This window comes from Mirounga leonina, unplaced genomic scaffold (genome assembly GCF_011800145.1).
Source record: "Mirounga leonina isolate KUSES-001 unplaced genomic scaffold, KU_Mleo_1.0 Mir_115, whole genome shotgun sequence".
Taxonomy (NCBI): Eukaryota; Metazoa; Chordata; class Mammalia; order Carnivora; family Phocidae; genus Mirounga; species Mirounga leonina.
The window spans coordinates 7,192,727-7,214,166 of NW_023270268.1; the positions used below are offsets into that span (position 1 = coordinate 7,192,727).

General features: G+C 42.3%; 1 protein-coding gene across 3 annotated transcripts in view; it reads right to left on the minus strand.

Moving 5' to 3' along the window:
- Positions 1–21,440, minus strand: part of SCN10A (sodium voltage-gated channel alpha subunit 10) — a 91,228-nt gene that overhangs the window by 37,291 nt on the left and 32,497 nt on the right. For 2 of the 3 annotated variants that reach the window (XM_034992261.1, XM_034992254.1), the window contains exons 10-14: positions 21,253–21,423; positions 17,733–18,026; positions 15,240–15,351; positions 4,961–5,199; positions 2,590–2,763 (exon numbers count right to left, since the gene is read on the minus strand). In XM_034992261.1, the coding sequence (XP_034848152.1) occupies positions 2,590–2,763; positions 4,961–5,199; positions 15,240–15,351; positions 17,733–18,026; positions 21,253–21,423 (990 nt within the window). The remainder of the gene's footprint in view (positions 1–2,589; positions 2,764–4,960; positions 5,200–15,239; positions 15,352–17,732; positions 18,027–21,252; positions 21,424–21,440) is intronic. The other variant, XM_034992269.1, reaches the window with a different exon arrangement.

Below are 21,440 nucleotides of genomic sequence, written 5' to 3' on the forward strand. Positions count from 1 at the left end.
AACTTCCTAAACTGATAAGGTTTCTTTTTTACCTTAAAAAAAAAATATTAGACCCGGTGAAATATTGAAAGCACTCTCTTTGAGATCAGGAAAACATCAGCAAGAATGTCTGCTATTAACACTTCCTTTCAACAGTATACTGGACATCCTAATCATCACAATAGTGTAGTTAAAAGAACCAAATGTTATAAGCATTAGAAAAAAAAGAAACAAAACTCACTATTTGCATATGATATGACTGTGTTAAAAAATTTAAGAGATTATATGGATAAATCAGAATTAATAAGAAATTTCTGGATACAAAAGTACTAAGCAGCAAAATGTTAGCAAAAAAAAACATTCAGAAAAGGACATTTAAAAAGAGATTTCATTTATAATAGCATAATGAACTAGGGAATATTTAGGAATAAATCTAACAAAAGATAGAGAAAATTCCTTATGGAAAAAATTATAAAGCTTTAGGGAGAGATTATACAACTATTGAAAGATTAAAAAAATGGAAAGTGTGTGTTTTCATAGGTCAGAAGACTACATAATGTAAAGGTTGCATTTCTTCCCAAATTGATGTATAAATTATTACAGTCCCAATAGAAAGAACAACAGTTTGTGTGTATGTGGGGGATGTAACTTGGCAAGTTGATTCTAAAATGAATATATGGAGGTGCAGGGGCCAAGATATTCTTAAGAAGTAAAACAAGATGGGTTACTTGCCTTACAGATACAGATACCCTCAAAGTAATTGCAGTACTTAAGACATGTGGTATAGCTACAAGGACAGACCAGTGGATGCATGGAGCCAGGATTTCAACAGTGGGAAGTTAGGCAATGTACTTTGAGAGGGAGCAAAAAGCAAGAAAGAAGACACAGAATTTTCATTTCTTCCTTCTTTCCTTTTTTTCCTCCTTTCTTTCCTTCTTTCTTTCAGTCAGCAAGTGTTTATTGAGTTCCTACTACATGCTGGGCTTTGGGATAGAATGGTAGACAGAGGGACTATTTGGCTTTAGTATTTGCTAGGGTTTTGCCAAATGCAAAAATGTGAAGGGCTAGAGCCAAAAGGTGGTTGAGTTTCTTTCAAGGGTATAGTAATACTGATGGAGCATGGTATCTTAGTCAGGTAATGAGAAATGGGTAGATGGTGGAGGAGGAGGACTAAAGGCCCCCAGGAAAGCATGGGGTTAGTGGCCGTAGTTAGGGAATGGTGAGATGAGCAGCATGTCAGGATCAGGAAGGTGGGGGTAGAGGGGCTGGTGCCTGGAGAATTCTGTAGGCCTAGGCTATGGAGTAAACCTGCCTATTTGTGGTTGTTTGAGAATACAGGCTTCTTGGAATTGGCAAAAGAAGCATGTAGACTTGAAAACACCAAGCTTGTATTTCTCCAAGCGTGCCAAAAATGTTCGTATTTTAGTAGGAAACTAACTTCAGGCCCTCCCAGGGCATAGGGAGTTTGGAATCCTGCTCCCTCAAAGTTTGTGCATGCATGTCGTACATGGACCATCAACTGGTGGCCTGCCTCTTGACATCGTTTTCTAGATATTTAGAGAAATCTGTCCTTCTAAAAATGTCCTTCTAAAAATCTGTCCTTCTAAAAATCTGTCCTTCTAAAACACTAAAAAAAGTGTTTTAATTCCTATCTTCTCAAGTTTCCAGGTTACAGGTAAAGGGCCCTGTAAGCCCACTATGCCCTTCTCTCCATAGGACAATGAAAGACATCATCTCAGACAGATGTCACTAACTGGTGGTCCATGACACAAATGTGTCCCAGGACGTGCTTCATTTTGGCTTTTAGAGTGCCTTTTTAAAAACTGGATTAGTAGCCAGTATTAGAATCTGGATTTCTTGTTTCTCATGAAAAGTTGCAAACTATGACAATGATGGATAGGGCTACCTCTTTGGCATAAGTCACCCTGACTCCTATGTAAATGCCTCTCTCTGGAGTCATGCTCTGTGTTGGATCTGCCTACTTGTGTACGTGGGACAAATATCCAGTGCCAAGATCTCTTGCTTGGCCAGCTTTATGTCATCACCTGCTTGATTCCTGCAGGCCTTTGAGTTTGCCACCCCACTGCAGGTAAACCAAGTCGGGGAGCTCAGTGCTGCTTTGCTGGCTCCCACAGGCCCCAAGCAGACTTTCTGGCCTAGAAGTAGACCTGATGAGATTGCTGGGCATTCTCTCCTTCACTCTGTCCTCTCTTTCCAAAGCTGGACACTGGACCCTATTTGGCACTGAGAGAATACTGAGGATGGTCATTAGCCCACGCTAACAAGCCATGCCATGTTATGTCAAGGGGTTAGCACTGTGCCTGACACATTGTCAGTGCTCAAGAAACAGTAGCTGCTATGATTATCATTGTTATTGTTATTTGATAAGAGAACAGGAGGGTGCAGATGAAGGCGCCCAGCCCCAGAAATTAGAAGGCATGCCCCCACTTTGAGTAAGTAGAAAGGATCAAGTCTCCAGCTTCCTGCACAGGGACAGGAGAGGAAGAGTTTGCTGGTTGGTGAGGTTCCCAAAGGACAGTATCTGTTCTGAGGGGTGTGGCCCCCTGAATGTGGAAGGAGTTTCCCCAAGTTGCCAAGACAGAACATTACCAAGCGGAATGTCCGCAGCACTGACAGGCTCCCCTTCTTGGCCGCACCCAGCTCTATCAGGCTCACAGTGACAATGATGCTGTCAAAGATGTTCCATCTCTTCTGGAAGTAATAGTAGGGGTCGAAGGCAATGATTTTGAAGACCATTTCAGCAGTAAAAAACACAGTAAAGACCTGTGGTTGGAAACAAGGATCCATCTCAGCAGGGTCTGTGGGGTCAGGGGGTAATAACAAATAGGGCAACAGGGAAATGTCTAGTTTAAAAATAAAATAACAAATAATTTTATTTTGTTTTTATTCATGTTCTATATACTCTGTGGGCTCGTGAAGGACTGGGGATGGGAACACTCAGCGTGACAGCATAGAGAAATCTCTGGACCAGTGCTTAGGTGATATGCATTAGAACCCGTGCTTCAGTGTTTTCATAAGAATGGTGGTAGAGATGGATAATCATTAGGATAATAATTATTATGTAATTATCTAAATGAGAAGTCAATCTGGTTCAGTTGTTTAAAGCCTTGGATTGTAGGGCAACACAGACCCAGATAAAAATCCAACTTAGCCATGTTCGAGCTTGTGAAAGCAGACACAGGTCAATTTCCTCATCTGTATAATGGGCATAAAATGAGAGAATGCATATGCAATTCTCAGCAAAGGTCCTGGCCAATAGCAGCAACTCATTAATAAATAATAGCTGTTAAACTAGAACAATAATAATAAATTCTAAGATTCTTTCAGCTCTGAGTGTCTTTAGTTTGTCTTAAACAGGACAGGATTCTGACACTGAGAGAGGTCAAGCCCAGGCTCAGGTCATGGGAAAAGTAGCAGGGAAGGGAGACAAGTAAGGTTAGGTGCTATTTTCTCTTTGCTCTTAGCAAAGCCTCTCGCCAGCCTGGGAAACAGAGGTGGTTGCATCCCCTTTACACAGAAGGAAAGGCTGGGAGTTTAAGTGATCTGCCTAATACCACAGACTGCAACTGTGTAATTCAAAGAGCATGCACAGCGTGCCCTTTGTAGACAAGTGAGGCGTGGGAGGGTAGCGCTGAGGTCCCGTGTCCTACTGAGACCTGGGTCAACTGGCTCCATCATCACGGGCTGTGCCATCTTGGGCAGGATACTCAATCTCTCTTAGTCTCAGTGCCCTCTTTGGGGTTGTGAGGGTGGTGATAGCTTCATAGCATTGTTGTGTCATAAAGATAACACTTACAAAGCACCAAACTCTGCCTGCCTTTCTTGCTTTCTTTTTAAAACATGGCACCATGCTCTGTCCCAACGGTAAAGGCCTTTTTCCTTTCTTGTTACAACTTCTCCAGCTATAAAATGAGAGTGTGGACTTTAAGGTCTCTTCCATAAGACCCTTTGTGGTCTATGCTGACTTCTTGGAAATAAGCTCTTCCTTCTCTTTCCACTTCCCCTCTTCATATCAACTTTAAATAGAACGCGGCCTCTCAGCCCAGGTGCTGCCAAAACATAAGGCATGCTATGCTGGTTCCATAGTGTCCCAGGACCTGCTGGAATCCTCTTCACATCACTGGATTCTGGGAGAACGGGAGGTTTCTAGGGAAGAGTAGTCACATTTCCCCTGAGACCCCTCCTTCTACCTAAGTTTATAGCGTATGAGGAGTTGGAAGAGAGGGACGATCCTGGCAGACCAAACAGTCCACCTCTAGTGGGGTGGACTCTGCAGGGGACATGGAGGCAGGATCCCGACCTTGTTAGCTTCTGTTTACCATGTAGTGAAGTCCAGTATGGGTTTTATCTTATTAAAGGCAAATAATACTAAAAAGAAATAATGGAGGACAACTTAAAGTAGCATACTGTCCAAACCAGATACAAAAGAAAAGTTCTGACTCCCTGGTGCTTTTGTTACAACAGCAACATTTCCATGTTCCCTCCCTCCCATTGTCTTCCCCGCCCCACCCCCGCTCTGTCTGCCCTTAAATGACATCATTGAAAAACCATCACCATTGTGTTTTGCAGTCATAAAAGCAATAGAACTAGGAGGAAACTCTGCAAGTCCGTAGGCTGTCTTTAGATGGGGAAGTGACATTTATCCTAATTTCAACATAGAGGCAGCTGAGATCCAGAGAATTCAAGGGCCTGACCTAAGTTCTATAAAGAGGGAGCTAGCTGCCCTTCAGTCAGGACTCTCTAGGTCCATTTCCCTGCGCTGGTTTGTCCAAAAGCAATTTGCACCAGCTCAGCCTGGCTCTCCAGACTTGACTTCCTGCTCTCAGTGCCACCACATGTCCAACACCACCCCTCTGCTCTCAGCTAGCTGTATCAACACTCCAATGAATGAAGGCATGCTGCTACCGCACCCAAAGCCTCCCCTCCATGACAGCTGGGCAAAGGCTGCCAGTGCACTCACAATGTTGCCTATGTGGAGCATGGCTTCAAAGGTGGTGCTCATGCCGTGGTGCTCCATGGCCATGAAGAGTGTATTCACCACAATGCACAAGGTGATGGTGAGCTCTGCAAAAGGGTCCGTCACAATCCCAAAGAGAAGCGTCTTGAGCTTCACCCACGTGGGGCAGCACTCCCAGATCAGATACTTCTGAGCCAAGCTGGTCAAGCAGGGTGGGCACCTCCGTTCAGACTCCTCGAATTCTGTATCACAGATGTGGTTGATGACAGCTGTCAGCCATGCATCCCCTCAGACTCCTATGCCCTAGACTTTGTCAATACTAGTATCACTTGTGGTCTCCACCCCAGCACTCTGCTCTGATGACCATTTCCTACTTTCTGAGCTCCTTCAGTCCAGCAAGTGCAGTCCAATCTCTGTCCTCATTTAGTCCCCCAAAGCATGGACCCTACACTTTTTAATTGCCCATCACCTATGTCATGTTCTTAGTTCTCAGTTTACCTTGCTTAGATTTCACATCCACCCCTCTATATACCCCCTTGCAGACATGCTCAGTTCCCTTGCCCTTCTCCACTCCTCTTCTCCCCTGAATCTGCAGACTCCTCTGCACCTACACCCAACCATGTAAACCTGGTTGTATAGAAAACTATATAGAAAAACTATACAACTATGCTGACTGGTCCCATCAGCAATTCATGAACCCCAGTTTGTCACAATCCAGAAATCCTGCTGTTTCTCCATTTCAGTCCACTTCTTCAGTCTTCCAGACTAACATTTCTCATTTCCTCTCTTTCCTCCAACCTCCCCCTATCTACTCTCTCTTTGCTGACCAGCTCCTTTTGATTTCCCTCAGAATATAGAACCACTCACAAAAGAACTTCCTCTTCATCCTTTCACTGAGTCTCCAAGGAATCTACAAGTCCGTTCCCATGTTCTGTACCCTGCCCAGCACATGAGCTCACTCTACTCTTACCTGTGTACCTGCTCAAGGCCTGTGTCATCCCCTTTCTCTGCCCTCTAGACTATTCCCATCAGCACATGAACATGCTTTAAGTGTATCTCTTCAAAAGATCTCCCTGGAACCCTTGTTATTCTTCATCTACTGTCCCCTTAACACCAAAATTCCTTGTAAGTTTTCACAACTTAAATTTCTCACTTCTGTTCCCTCCCTGACCCCTGGAATCAGGCTTTTACCTCTTCCACACTTAAATTATCAATTTCTAGTTATCCCCTTACTCTGCCTCTCACAACATTGGACAGAATTTGTAATGCTGTCCTTGAAATCCCTTGTCTATCTTCCAAGACATCACAACCTCTCGGTTTTTCTCCAATATCAGTGACTGCTTCTTCTCAATTTAAGTTCCTGTCTCTTCTTTTTCTGCCTCTGAATGTTGGAGATCCAAGCATTCTTTCCTTGATATTTCTTTTTTTCTCTCTCTAGGTAATCTCAATCTTAAAAAACCTGTCGCTATGCTATCTGCCCCCAGATTATATGTTGAGTTTATGATCTTTTCCTTAAGTACCAGGCTCATCTCTAGCTGTTTCCACTAAATCTCCATGAGGATGGGTCCTCAACAGAGGGCAACTATATAGCTTTAGGTCTATCTATAAATTCCCCTGTAAGATATGCACTCTGCAGATATACCAGCCCATGTGGCAAGGAAAGATGATGTCCATTGTTTATAATAAGAATAATATAGTAATAATAATAGAAACAACTGATAAAGTCCATTATGAAAAAAGATGAGACAGATTTATCTATGGAGATGAAAAAAAAACTTTATATATATGTGATGTGATGTGATGTGATGTGTGTGTGTGGTGTGTGTGTGTGTGTGTGTGTGTGTGTGAATGCATAGAATATTGCATGAAGGATACAAGAGAAACTGAGAGTGCACTAGGATATTGGGGAGCAGCAAGAATCTTTAGTAGGAGAGAGACATAGTTTGCATTGTATATGCATCTGTAGTATTTGAATTTTTTTTGCTATATATATTTTTTCAAAAGAAAGGAATTTATAGAAATAAATATATGCTCCCAAATTTTGCTGTTTTATTTTCCCATAAGTAAATTAAAAAATTGTGTGTAGTCAAATTTATCCACGTTGTTCTTTATGTTTTCTTGCTTTCATGCCTTGCATATAAGCTATTCTCATTGCAAGATTTAAAAAAATACCTATACACATTTTCTTCTAGTTCTTTTGTAGCTTTACCTTTCCCTTAAAATTTTAGTGCATTTGGAGTTTATTTTGAGTAAGGATTAAGATATTGATCCAGTTTATTTTTTTCCAACCCCTGGTTATTTACATCCACACTGTTTATTGCATAATATCTCATTTTCCAAAGGATTTGAAATTTCATTTTGGTCATAAGTTATTTCCATATATGCCCATGTACTTTCATAAGCAAGTGTCCATTTCTCTTCCATAGATAAAACTATTTATTTTTACTATCACACTGCTGTAATGACTTATAATCTTTGTAAGCCTTAAAAATCTTCAAAACATTTTGTCAAAAAAAGTAAAAAATTAACTGAGAAAAATAATTGTGGCTCATGTCATAGACAAAATGCTCATTTCATTAGTATGTAAGAACTCTTAAAAATCAATGAGAAAAAGATCAAACCAATAGGAAAATGATTAGTTTCTAAAGGGAAAATTCAAGTGGTTTATAAATATTTGAAGAGATTTCCAATAATACTCAAAATGAGGTAAATGCAAAATAAGAAGATATTATTTCATGGAACAGATTAACAAAGATAAAACAGTTTGATAATTGTGTTTGGGAGGATGTGGATTGAAAGCCAGTATCACCCATTGCTTGGGTGGGTGAAAGTTGATATATTTATGCAGAACATCCATTGTTGTTCAAAACTAAAAATGCTTACCCCCTATGACAAAGCAATTTCACTTTGAGGCATTTAACCTATAGTACATGTAGAAAATGATGTATTGACCGCAGAATTTACTTCCCATCAAGAAGGGAATGGCTAACTAAATTATGGTATGTCTATACAACATAATACTAACAGTTAGTGGAAAATATAAGGGTACTTATGTGGAATGGTTTTCAAAATATATTCATAGAAAAAAAATTATGGCACAGAATAGCATATATGATATGCTACCATTTGCAAGGGAGAAGAAAGACTATATATTTTTTGATTGAACATAATGGAATATTTTTGGGAGGAAACACAAAACAACTGGTTTGGACATTGTTTCTGGAGAGGAGAGTTGGATAGACAGAGGAATATTTCCCTTTTTTTATATGCCCTTTAGTATGTTTTAAATCCTGTATAGCATATTGCCTATACAGGGGCACCTGGGTGGCTCAGTCATTAAGCGTCTGCCTTTGGCTCAGGTCATGATCCCAGGGTCCTGGGATCGAGCCCCGCATCGGGCTCCTTGCTCCACGGGAAGCCTGCTTCTCCCTCTCCCACTCCCCCTGCTTGTGTTCCCTCTCTCGCTGTGTCTCTCTCTGTCAAATAAATAAATAAAACCTTAAAAAAATATTGCCTATTCAAACAAAAATGTTCTAAATAAAAATTTGATAAAGAGATTTTATTTAAAATAATAGAGCAAAGAATGTGCTGCTCTTTCTACTTCCAGAAATCAACAAAAGCGTCCAGGAGACTGAGAAACAGAAATGCGAATTCTTGGCCATGATTTTGTGGATTTGATACCAAAAGCAAGTCAACTAAGCAAATGTAAACACATAGAATGACATCAAACTAAAAAGCTTCTGCACAGCAAAGCAAGCCATCAACAAAAGGAAAAGGCAACTTATGGAATGAGAGAAAATATTTGCATGCCACTTATCTGATAAGGAGTTAATATCTAAAATATATAAATAACTCCTACAAATCAGTAGCAGAAAAACAAATAATCTGATTTTTAAATGGGCAAAGGAACTGAATAAACATTTTTTCCAAAGAAGATATACAAATGGCCAACAGGTACATGAAAAGGTGCTCACATCATGAATCAGCAGGGAAATGCAATTAGAAACACAATGAGATATAACTTTACACCTGTTAGAATGGCTGTCATCAAAAAGAGAAGAGATAATAAGTGTTGGCAAGGATGTGGAGAAAAGGGAATCCTGTGCACTGCTGGAGGGGATGTAAATTGGTGCAGCCACTGTGGAAAACAGTATGGAGATTCCTCAAAACATTAAAAATAGAACTACCATGTGATCCAGCAATTCCACATCTGGGTATATCCAAAGGAAATGAAATCACTATCTCAAAGAAATACCTGCACTCCCCATGTTTATTGCTGCCTTATTCACAATAGCCAAGATATGGAAACAATCTAAGTGTCCATCAATAGATGAATGGATAAAGAAGATGAGAGACACACCCACCCACCCATACACACCCCTCCCCCCAACACGGGAATATTATTCAACCATGAGAAAGAAGGAAATCTTGGTGTTTGCCCTCAAACTTGAGGGCATTATGCCAAGTGAAATAAGTCAGACAGAGCAAGGTAAATACTGATACTACACGGTATCACTTCTATGTGGAATCTTAAAAAAAAAAAGATGAATGTGTGAGGTGTGACAGATGTGTTCATTACCTAGATAGGGAAATCCTTCCACAATGTATCCATGTATCAAATCATCATAATGTACACTTTAAATATCTTACAGTTTTGTCAATTATTCTTCCAAAACTGAAAATAATAAATAAAAGAATGTGATGGGCGCCTGGGTGGCTCAGTTGGTTAAGCGACTGCCTTCGGCTCAGGTCATGATCCTGGAGTCCCTGGATCGAGTCCCACATCTGGCTCCCTGCTCGGCAGGGAGTCTGCTTCTCTCTCTGACCCTCCCCCCTCTCATGTGCTCTCTCTCTCAAATAAATAAATAAAATCTTTAAAATAAATAAATAAATAAATAAAAGAATGTGCTGCCCCTCTGCTTCCAGAAACCACTAAAGGCATCAAATCTGAGAAATAGAAATGCAAACTCTATTTTTGATGAAACTAGGAAACATCTGTAAAACTCAAATCATAAGTTCTGCGCAAAGGTTATCAAATATAGCACAGGTCAGTCAGAATACAGGAGAATGCTCTGAAAGGACACTCGAGATGACAGATATGTAAACCAGCAAAGCATAGTTTTCTAAAGCAGTTGACACATCCTGGGGGCAAAATCAACAATCTCTAGTTGAAACAAAAGCAGGCACTTCCCTGGACCTATTTTGGCACTAAAAAGCACAGGAAGCAGTGTTGCATGAGAAATCTTGCAGATGCGCCATTATGGCAGGAAGCGCCTGTCTGTGAGGCAGGACAGGAAAAGACTCAGCCTTGTAAACAGCCTTCACATTGCTGATCTTGAATGTCTGGGGAGATACAGAGTCTAAGAGAATCATGCACTTGCTAGCTTGGAACATGATCACAGCTCTTCCCCTAAAAGAATCTCCTGCAAAAAGCTAATCCAGAAAGAAATTTCTTCCTTTCCTTCTGCTACAATTAGAGATGCCATTTCTCCTATTAATACTCTCCACTTGTGCATCCTCTCTTGCCATGTCAGGAATCTATTGAATATTCTCTCTCTTTCCTTTATCTTCAGTCTTTTCCATTCTCATAGACCCTCCCCATTAGCATGTAAATATACTTTTTTAAAACTCCATACAAGAAAATAAATAAGCAATGCTACTTACACCCTGGTGACGTTTTACTATTTCCTTCCCTTCACAGGCAAACTTTTGAAAAAGTTGTCTATATACAATATCTCCTTCTCCTCCCACCACACCTCCATTCTTCAACTCCTCCCCTACTCTGCCAATCCTCACTTCTTGGATCACTAAAGACATCCCTGTAACTAAAGCCCCTGGACTCTTTTTGGGCTTGATTTTACTTGATTTTTCTACAGCATTGCCTCTTTTGACTTTTCTATTCTTCCTGAAGGAATTCAGACCCCTGGGTCTGTGTAGTATTCTTCTGGGTCTTCTGTTTCTGAACATTCCTTCTCAGCTTCCTCTGCTGGCTCTGTCTCTTCTGCTCAATCACTAAACATTATAGTTTCTTTAGAACTCTGTCCCAGGTCTTCTCTTCTTACTCAATTCCCTTGACATTTTATCCACTTGCACCTTTCCAAAATTACCATCTACATTCAAACAGCTTTCAAATATGTATTTCTAGGTCACCCTCATCTTCTAAGTTCTAGACCCATTTATTGCAAATCTGACTTCCCACTGGAAATCCTTACCTGAATGTCTCAAGGGTGCCTGAAACCCGCTATGTCCCAGACTCAATTTATGATCTTTCCTCTCATCTTTCCTCAGTGAATCCCCCTAAAGTATTCCTTTTATGAGCTGTTGCACCAGTATCCCTTCAGTTGCTTATGCCAGAACCATGTGAACCACCAAGTCCTGAATCTTATGTCCCTTAGATAGCTCTTAATCCTCCCATTTCCCAACACTCCTACGGCTACCACCCCAAAGTCCAGGCATTGCCATCTCTCAGCTAGTTTCCTCCCAACTGGTTTCCTTGCCAACACTCTTCCCCTCTTAATTCCATTCTCTACATGTATTCAGAGTAACCTTTACAAAATGCAAATGTAGCTCCCCTGCCTCCAATCCTTTAATGGCACCTCACTGCTTTTAGGATGAAGTCCAAAATCCTTAATTTGGTATAGGAAATTCTGTAGGTTTGGCCCTAGTCCATCTCTCCAGCCTTATTTTGAGCCCCTCTCCTCCTTGCTCTCTGTGTTCCCGCCACATCAGGATTTTTCATTTCTTCAAATATTATGCTCTCTTCTGCTTCAGAGATTTTGCTGTCCTTTCTGCTTGGAATACCTCCTCAACTCCAGGTTAAACTTACCATATTTCCTTTAGCATCCTGAACTTCTCCTTCAAGACACTCAGCACCCTAGTAATAACTTGTTCCAAGCCCCTCTCTCCCACTCAGCATGAGGGCAGAGACTGGGTTGTACTTCCTGTTGTGCTCCTGCTTCTGGTCTTCTGGTCTGGACAACTGCCAAGTCTTAGCTTGTGTGCCAAGCATAGATGGTTCACGTGCCCTGAGCTCAGTGAATTGCCAAGTTCTTATTGGCTTGAGCCAAACTTTCTCAGGCACAATCACTCCCAGAGAGGTGGCCTCTGTAAATCCTATCACAACTCAGACAGTGCCAAGCACCCTTCATGTACTCTGTGAGTGTCGTGGGTATTATGTCTGACCAGAGAAGATCAGAGGTCATCTGCCCTACGCTCAAACAACTTTGACCTCTTTGCCCTAATCTGAAGTTGTCTTTACCCATATTCTCTTAAAAATGTCAATGTGTCTCCTGCTTTTCCTAGTCTATTCACACAGCATCTTCCTTGAGGGGAGTCTGTCCTACCTCAGGATATCTGATCATTCCTATTCTCTTCCTATTTATCAGTGCAGGTCATTATAATTAGCATCATCCCCAAATGTCACTTTTGTGTATCACTCTCATTCACCATTCATTCAACAACTGTCTGTTGAATGCCTACCATATGCCAAGCACTGCTCTTCCAGGTACTGGAAATCTAACTGTGAGCAAAACAGACACATCTCTGCCCTCGTTTACAATTGAGTAAACAAGAATAGCTAACATCTGCTGAACATTTACTAAGTGCCCGTTGTGGTCTAAGCACTTTACTTATGTTAATTCACTTAATCCTCAAAAAACATTACAAGATAAATACATTTTCACTATTTTACAGGTGAGGCAATTGAAGCATAGAGCAGTTAATAGAGCTCCAAAGTTGCACAGCTTACCCTATGTGGCAGAACCAGGATGCCAACCCAGGCAGTTTAGCTCCAGGGTCTGTGTTCTTAACTATTATCCTCTGTTGTTTCTCATTGATTCTGAGACCTCTTTTGTTCTTACCTGAGTTGGGCTGTGTTTGGAACACTCATTTTTTTAATTCTTGTCTCATTCCTGCAAAATACATTGCATTTGCCATTCATCTGTCTAGAAGTCTTTCCCCTAGGTTCTAAGAAGTCTGAATCCCTTACTTCATTCAGATTTCTGGTCTCCTTAGGGAGAATGGCCTTCTGCATCTACCTTATCTGAAATAGCCCCTCTGTAGTCCTCTATTCCCCATCTCCTTCCCTACTTTATTTTTTTCCTACTTCTTATCACTACCTGAATATCTACTTGTGTTTATTATCTGTATACCCTGGTCCCCAGAATGTAAATTCCATGTGTGCAGGCTTCTATCTTGTTCACCACTGAATTCCCAGCACCAGAATAATGCCAGACATATAGTAGGTGCTGAATAAATGCTTGTTGAATAGTAAATAAATGAAAAAAAAAGGAGGGAGCTTGATAGTTTTGGGGAATAAATGAAAAAACAAGCTGTTTGTATTTAACATTAACTGTTTGATGGCTAATAGCAAAAAGAAAAAAGAATCCAAGCAACTCACCTGGCCAATAAAAAAATCACAAGCATAGGGTCACCTGGGTGGCTCAGTTGGTTAAGCGACTGCCTTCAGCTCAGGTCATGATCCTGGAGTCCCTGGATCGAGCCCCGCATCGGGCTCCCTGCTCAGCGGGGAGTCTGCTTCTCCCTCTGACCCTCCTCCCTCTCATGCTCTCTGTCTCTCATTCTCGCTCTCTCAAATAAATAAATAAAATCTTAAAAAAATAATAAAAAATAAAATTCTTTAAAAAAAAATCACAAGCATAGCAGCATATTTACATTCTAAACAGCCATGAAAACTGCTAGGCATACAGACATAATTACAATGAAATGTGATTTTTAAATAATGACTAACGAGGGAAAATAATATGAGAGAATATGTATAATATGTACACACTGTTACTGAAATGTGTACACATTTCACACACAAAAAAACTCATGTATGCAAGAAATATAACTTAAAGGTTTTTTCCCCCCATGAATGAATTCAACATATACTGCAAGTCCCCAACCTGGGGACCTTGTTTTAGTTAATTCAATGTCTGCTACTACTTCACCATCTTAAGTTGTGTCTGAGTTCTGAAGGGCCCAGGGTTCACCAACAGTGGAGTGTTGAGCTGGTCCTTGGTCATTGCCAAGTGTATTTTATGAGTCATCATGGTTCCCATGTGGTTTCTGGTGGGAGAGCTGCCCAGATGGCTGTTCCCTCTTTGCCTCTTACTCACTTCCTTCTCCAGCCCTCAACGGGGGCAAGGTCATCATCCAGCTACTCTCCTGCCATGCAGGTCACAGGGCACTCTCTGGGGCTGCCTCAGGTCTTTTCTACCCAGGTGGGTTATCTGCCTGCTCTATTGTACAGTTTCTGTGCCATGCTGGGTATGTGGGTCTTTTCCTAAGACTTGCTACCTCTCGCTTCACCTAGAAAGTAAAGCATAGATTGGTTCTGTTTTCAAATCCCTCAAACATCTTTTTTTTGTTTGTTTCTTTTTTTGTTTTGTCATGCCCTCCCTCACAGTTAGGATTTAGCCCAGGACTGGTGGGTGAGCACACAGAGAGCCCTTTCTTAGAAACACACCAGCATCCAAGCTTCCTCTCCTTCCTTTAGCCCAGTACATGTTAAATTTGTCTAGGGGAGGCAAGTAACTGGATGGGACAAAAGCCATATTTTCCATACCCTGAGGCAAAATAAAGGCTGGATAAGAAGACAGGCTTTATACTCAGGGTAAGGAGGATGCAGTCATGCTCTTTGGGAACTTGAGTGTCAGGTGGCTGTGAACCAGTGCCACTGTCTTCCTCCAGCTCCTGGTTTGGTGTAAGCAATTGGAACACATCTCTGAGGAGGCTAAGTGGATTCCCATTTGATTGATGGAGCCCTGAATTAACAAGAATTTAGTTAAATTGACTGATTAATTTACTTAAATTATCTTCCAATGCTCAGCATAATGGGGGCTTGAGACAAAAATTAAGTTATAACCATAAAAGTTACAACCATGAAAAATGACAGGATAATTCTGCTGTATTTGAAAATTAAGGACGGTAAAATTTCTTGCATACCTGAGGTAGCTTGAAATTCTATGGTGCCTGCCAGATCACTTTCTCAAATTTAGTTTTGTGAATACATATGAAGCAGATGTAAATTTGAGCAAGAGATGAAACTAGGGCATTAAAAACTCATTGGATTCTATTGTTTTTGAAAAAATCGTCCATACTTCTAAAAAAACACATTGATAAAGGGTGATGGGACCAAGGGCATAAAAAGGAGCAGTATTTAGGATCCCAGGACACAGATGGGTGACATCTTTGACACATGTTTGGGGCATCTCCTCTGCTGCTCAAATGCAGACTCATTGTAGCACAGTGGATGGATATTCCAATGAGTGGTACTTACCCTCGAGGACAGAGGTCATGATGCTGACAACACTCATTGCCCTTTGGGCTCGGAAAGGTTCATTCAAGTATTCTGCTGATAGGAAAGTCTTCTTCTGTCCTGCATCAAATGCCTGCTGGGACACAAACAGTCAGGATATTCCCCTAACTTGAAGTCATCAGTGGCAAATACAGGTCACTTAGCCTCTTATTGGCCAGTCTTGTGTGGTCACAAGTTGCCTGGTGAAGCTATGATCCTCTGCAGTTGTGCTTTGGGAAATGGGGCTGCTTCTTGAACTTGGGGTAAGAACTTAGGCATGAAGACCAAGACACAGAGTTGGGGGTACAAGCAGAGTCTAGGTTTGTAGCTAACTCTATAACCCAGGCTCACCTGAGACTCTGCAAACTCCTGCTTGAGAACAGGTCCCTGGGCACCAGGGTGGGGATGAGGGCTGTCTCAAGGGTTTCTACACAAGGTAAGTGAGAGCTGCAGGAGCAGTGGACCAGGCAGTCATTCTAAGATTTTGTCTGCACTGTGCATACAGGTTCTCAAAGACTTCCTCTCCAGGACAGGTTTTCTTGACCTCCTTTCTAATAGGCTCGTTTCCCTCCCCAGCATACAACCCAGTTCTAAACTCCACACAGTCCTTTTCTTTCTAAAGGAATATTTGTGTGTCTTGATTCTTCAGTGTTAGTTATCTGACACAATCCTTTGAGCCTTCCCTCTTTAGGCCTTCACTGGAAGTTCCATCTGGGTTCCATTCCCCTAACTTTAGTCACACACTACCCTGGATATGGGAAGTCCGGGGCCCATAGCAGCTGATTCGGCACTACACAACCATTCAGAATCCAAATCCGACAAGCATCTTTGAGCACCTGCCATAGGCGAAGCTCATAGGTATACAGTAGTAAGTGCCTTAATACATATAAAGAACATTCAGAAAGTTTTCAACCATGAAGACTCAACAAGAGATGCTAGCAGCTATTGTTATTTGTCAGACACATGTGTATCAATGCAGGCACTTTATGATTCTATTTACCCCTTCAGCTATTTAGAAACCTTTTTAATGGGAGACTTGGGGGCTTGAAGAATTTAAGGAACTTGTTACAGGTGACTTGGCTGGTAAGTGGCACACCTGTGATTGAAACCCACATCCTTGTGACACAGAAGGGCTTTAAGAGTTAATCTTGCACTAGCCAAGTAATTTATGAATCAATGTCAGAATATCTAGGAGAGTGGTAATCTAGGGAGAAATTCTTGAATGAGGTATTTTCTAGAGTGTTAAAGCACCTCTTTGTGTTGGTGATTCTCCTTTGGCTTCTGGAGACCCACTCTCCACCTTCTCTACCCTGCTCTGTGCCTGCGGAGGGTGGTCTGTACAAGCAGCATCACCCTCACCATCCTGTCCTGATCAGGCTCGGCCAATGAGAGGCACAGACAGAAGATCAGAGTCTGGAAGGAGAGAGGAGTAGGCTGTCACCTGGTTTCTTCCCTGCTAGGCTGTGGCTGGGTCGTGGCTGTGGTCTTCCACCTGGCTCACAAGTTCTGTTGGGCCACCCAGCTCTTGCTGGGTTCTGGTTCTGATCCTTCCTCTCACTTCTTCAGCCTAAGCATGTAACAGCTCCCTACTATTGCTCATCTCTAGGTGCTTCACTGTCCCTCCTTAGGTCAGAGCCCAGTGTACACCTCTGTAAATACTTGAATAAACTCTCCCCACTTGCCCATTGGAGTGGTTCATCTGTTTCTTGCTGGGATCATATGGCATCCAGTCAGAGATGGAGCTAAGGTAACCCTGTAGGACTTATGCAAGTCAGTAGAGCCATATCATGGTCGGTTTACAAGTCTGTTTGCAAACTGCTCTGTGTCCCTGGCTAGACAGAGGGCAAATGAAAAACACTAGAAGCATCATTACTGAAACTAAAGGGAGAGCTCAAATTAAATCACAGCTCTCAATCCAATAAGGAGTCCCTGGTTTGCCATTACACTCTGCCATTATTCTATTAAGAGTGCTTGCCAGTTAGTCGCTGTTGCCTAATTTGTACATTTTGGCAAGTTATTGCTTCTCTGAGTAAAGCAAGGGATACTTTGCTTCTGCTAATATCTGTCCAGGGCAACTCCCAGAATTTCACTGGATCCCATGTGCTAAGCCCAGCATAGTTTGCACAGAGCTACAGGCAGAAAGAGAACTTTCCATTTTTCTCATATTCATCCAGGGAACAAGCAGGCCTGTCTCTAAAGCAGTGATAGTGAGTGGGGACAGAGGAACACTGAAAAAAAAATGGGATCAACTGGAAAATAATTTGTATTTATGTACTGCAGAGTAAACCAGAAAACCTGTTTGACCTCAGGTAAACCCAACCCCTCTCTCTGGCTCTCACCTGCTCTATCTGTAAAATGGGGATAGCTGGGAAATGTTAGAGTATTGCCTAAAGGACCCTTCCATGAGTGACACTCAGGGTTTCTTGGTCTCTACCTGGAGGGCAGCCCAAGAGTCTGGAGCATAGACAAACTTACCGAGACTTCGATGCCCCCAGGGGCAAGCTCACCGGTGGACAACGTGGAGTGTCTGTCTTCTTTACGTCCTGGACCAGGGTTGGAGGGTTGAGGCACTGGACTCCTAAGGAGGGGGCCTTGCTGGGCAGCACCTCCACCCAGGAGCATGGAGCCCCGATGGCTCTCATGGTCTCCAGGAAAGACTCCATCATCTGTGACTCCATCAGGGATTGAGGTATCCAGGCAAGGGGCACGGAAATGGAACACACTGCCATGGCTAGCCCGGCGTCTCCCAGAGGTGAGGCCTAGGAAAGACTGGGCATTGCCCCAAAGGAGCAAGAGATAAAGGCAGGCTGGAAGCTGAGCCTATAAGCAAATCTGGAGCTCAACACTTCTTCCACCCACTCCCATTTCCCTGCCCTTATTCTCATGAACTTCCAGAAGAAAATTAAAGACACAGATCTAAGGGGTATTCTAGGTAAACATGGGAAGAGAATGGAGGAGAAGAATATTTTTGATGTAGCCCGGGAAAAGACCAAGAGAGATGAGAGATTATAGGGTCCTTAAGATCATCAAATAGGTCATGATGGGCAAAAATATCAGAAGACAACCTTGTCACCCAGAAGGATCAGCTCTTTACCAGCATTTGCCCATAGGGCTGGACAAAGCTGTCTTAAATTCCCTGCTCCACATGTAAAGCTGAGACCTAAGGAGACCTTTATGCACACCAGTACTGGAACAAACCTGGTAAATGGTTGTGGAATGAACAAGTGCACTTTATTGTCTGAAAATTAGGTCCTGCAATTCATTAGATCCAGCCTATATAAACGTGAGAGTTTGTGTTGCAAAGGAGACAAGAGCTTTGTAATGTAATGAGCTTCCAGGATCCCTTGAGGCAAACTTTGAATAGTCAACAGTGGAGAGATTGAAGGGAGAGTTACAGCCTAATTTCCTGGAAGAATAATGCCATTCCTCCAAATCAATAAACATTTCCCATCAAAATCTCCCGCTGAGGGAACTGTGAGGCTTACAGTTGCCAGAGGAAAGGAGCTAATTCACAGGCCTAGAGCCACTGGAGCCTGGGTTGGCTAGTACCCATGACCACTGTGGGAGCTTGACCATAAGAAGTTATCAGTTCTGTCCTAGGCCGTATGAAGTATTTCAAGATCTACACACTGACTTCCTAGCAAACTCTGATCATACTGCTGAATGTTTCCCCCTTCCTTAATTTTATTTACTAAACTACTGAAGTTAGGACATTCTTGTCCATTAGAGTCCTCTTTTCTTATCCCCCTATCCCACAGAACTGATGTTTCCTTTCTGGATTATTTGGAGCCCAATCCTGCTCAGCAACTATCTTTGCAATCTCAGTATTATAAACAGGGCACTCTTTACTTAGAATATATGTCCAAGGATTATGGAACTCATAAAAAATCCACAAATCAGTCCCACTTTTGAAGTAATGGAGCAGATCTGGCAAATCTTTATTAAAAATGGAATGGCTGAGTTATTTGCAGTTGGGCACTAAACAAACCAATGAAGAAACTAAGAAGAAGATTTTGGTCCCATATTTGACGGCACTGCTTCCCTGGTCACCAGTTAATATTTCAGAATTAACCTATTTGACAAATGGTGGCAATGACCTCTGAATCTAAGCACTAGACTTGCCTTAAAATGTATCATCCAGACAGACCAACTGGTGTCCTGTGGTTTCCCTGAAACCCTTGCTGTGTCTCTCCTAGTTGCTACCCCCAATCTCTCACTCACTGCTGCTGGTTAGAAAATGGCTTTATATAAAAACTGCTTATGGGCTATTTACTACATGAACACACCTGGGAAAAGAGGAAGGGGATGCCCTCTTGAATGAATTCCAATCCATTAGTGAGCATTAAAAAGTACCTAAATAGTGCTTCCGTGCCTTTGCACATACATGTTCTCTTTTAGGCCCCCAAAATACTCCTCCTCCCCTCTCTTGCAGTCCCCAATTATTGGAGGAATACTCACTATTTGCTATTCATTTCAATTATCTCCTCCTCCATTCAGCCTTTCCTGATACACCTCCACCCCCATAAGAGAGGATGCCTCTTCTATCCCCAAAACACCATGTATGTTTCCCTAATATAGTACATAAGACATAGTTTTTATATCTGTCTCCTCCACCAAATGGAAGTCCTTGGGAAATGGACCATGTTTTAGTCATCTCTTTACACCATTGCACCTAGTATTGTTGAAGTAACAAGACACAGCTCCTCTTTTGTCCACTTGAAGGTAAATCTAGTTGGAGAGAGGAGCACATACACACCAAACAATTATTGGACATCCAGGTGCTAATCTATGTGGGACTGACTGAATGAGAGGAATTAAAGCCCAATTCACAGTATCATTGACATTTCCATGGAAGCTGTGATTCATCCTGTTCTGTGATTGTCAGAGCCCTAGTCAAATCCTCTTTCAAATATCTTCTGATCTGTACCCTGTGCATGCCAGGTGCTGCTCAAAAGAGGCAGAGCAAGGAAGGGAAGGGCACAGAATCTGATAAATGCTGAAGTGTGTATGTCACTGAGACCAGTGTGCATGTGAGCATGTCTGTGCACATATAGGCACACATAAGTCTGGGGATTACAGAGACTATGCTATAAACAGTAGAACATCCTTCAGACGAGCATAGGAAAAGAGATTGAGAGGGAAGTGACAGTCAGGAGGCCTGAAAAATAGCCATGTTGATCCCCTTTTCCATACTGTTAGTGTGGGAACTACACTTCCACAAAGGGGTTGTCATCTCTTAGGTCTCTGGAAAGGGCATGTTTGGAGTACACAGGACTTTCAAGGGAAAGTGAGGTGGTGGGAGGAAACTTGGTGAGTATAGGGAATCTTGGAGTGGGATGTAGAAGGTTTGGGTGGTGAACAGAATTGTTACGGGGTCTGAACTGATGTACTGAAGTTATTCCTAGGCTGGACTGCATCAGAGATGGATCTGGAATCCTCTGTACCAACAACAGGTGAGAGTTTGGGTTGTGGGGGCTGAGACATGAGGTCAGAAATAAGTTTGTAAATTATTTCAGCACCTTGGACAGAATTGCAGATCAGAGTGTTAGAAGGAAACTAACCCTTGATGTCCACAGGTCCATGGACAACTCAAGGTCAGTGTGTCCAATGTGGGCTCACCACTTTCCCTACAAACCTGGGTTCTTCCTCCAGTGCTCCTGCCTTAGAATCACTACCCATCTAATTACCCAGTTCTAGAAACTGGGAGTCATTTTGGACTCCTCTCTCCTTTTTCCACATTCCACAGTTCCAGTCTTATTGTCCCCTACCTTGAATAGAAATCACAATCCACCCCCTTTTCACATTTATAATGCCCCTGTCCTAGTTTAGGCCACCATTTGGTGGGGGGTCAGTGTGTTGTCTGGATTACTATAACATCCTCCTAATCTTTGTGCCTCCAACTGTCTCCCTGCTACAAACATTTTCCCACTCCAATCATTGTCCATGGCAGCTGCAAAGGTGGGTAATCTTTAGAGAACAAACTTGAGCCTTTTACCATTCTGCGTTGGTTGTAAGGATCAGATTGGGGTGATTTGTTGTCGTCTGTGGAGCCTTCTGACACCCTTGGTTTCATTCTGTGCTTTCTCTCACTGGCATTTTTGGAGGCTAAAGGTGATCCATTGTGGGAAGGGAGAGAGGCTGTGTCAATCCCCAGCGCTGCCAGCACCTGAAGAGAGAGAACAG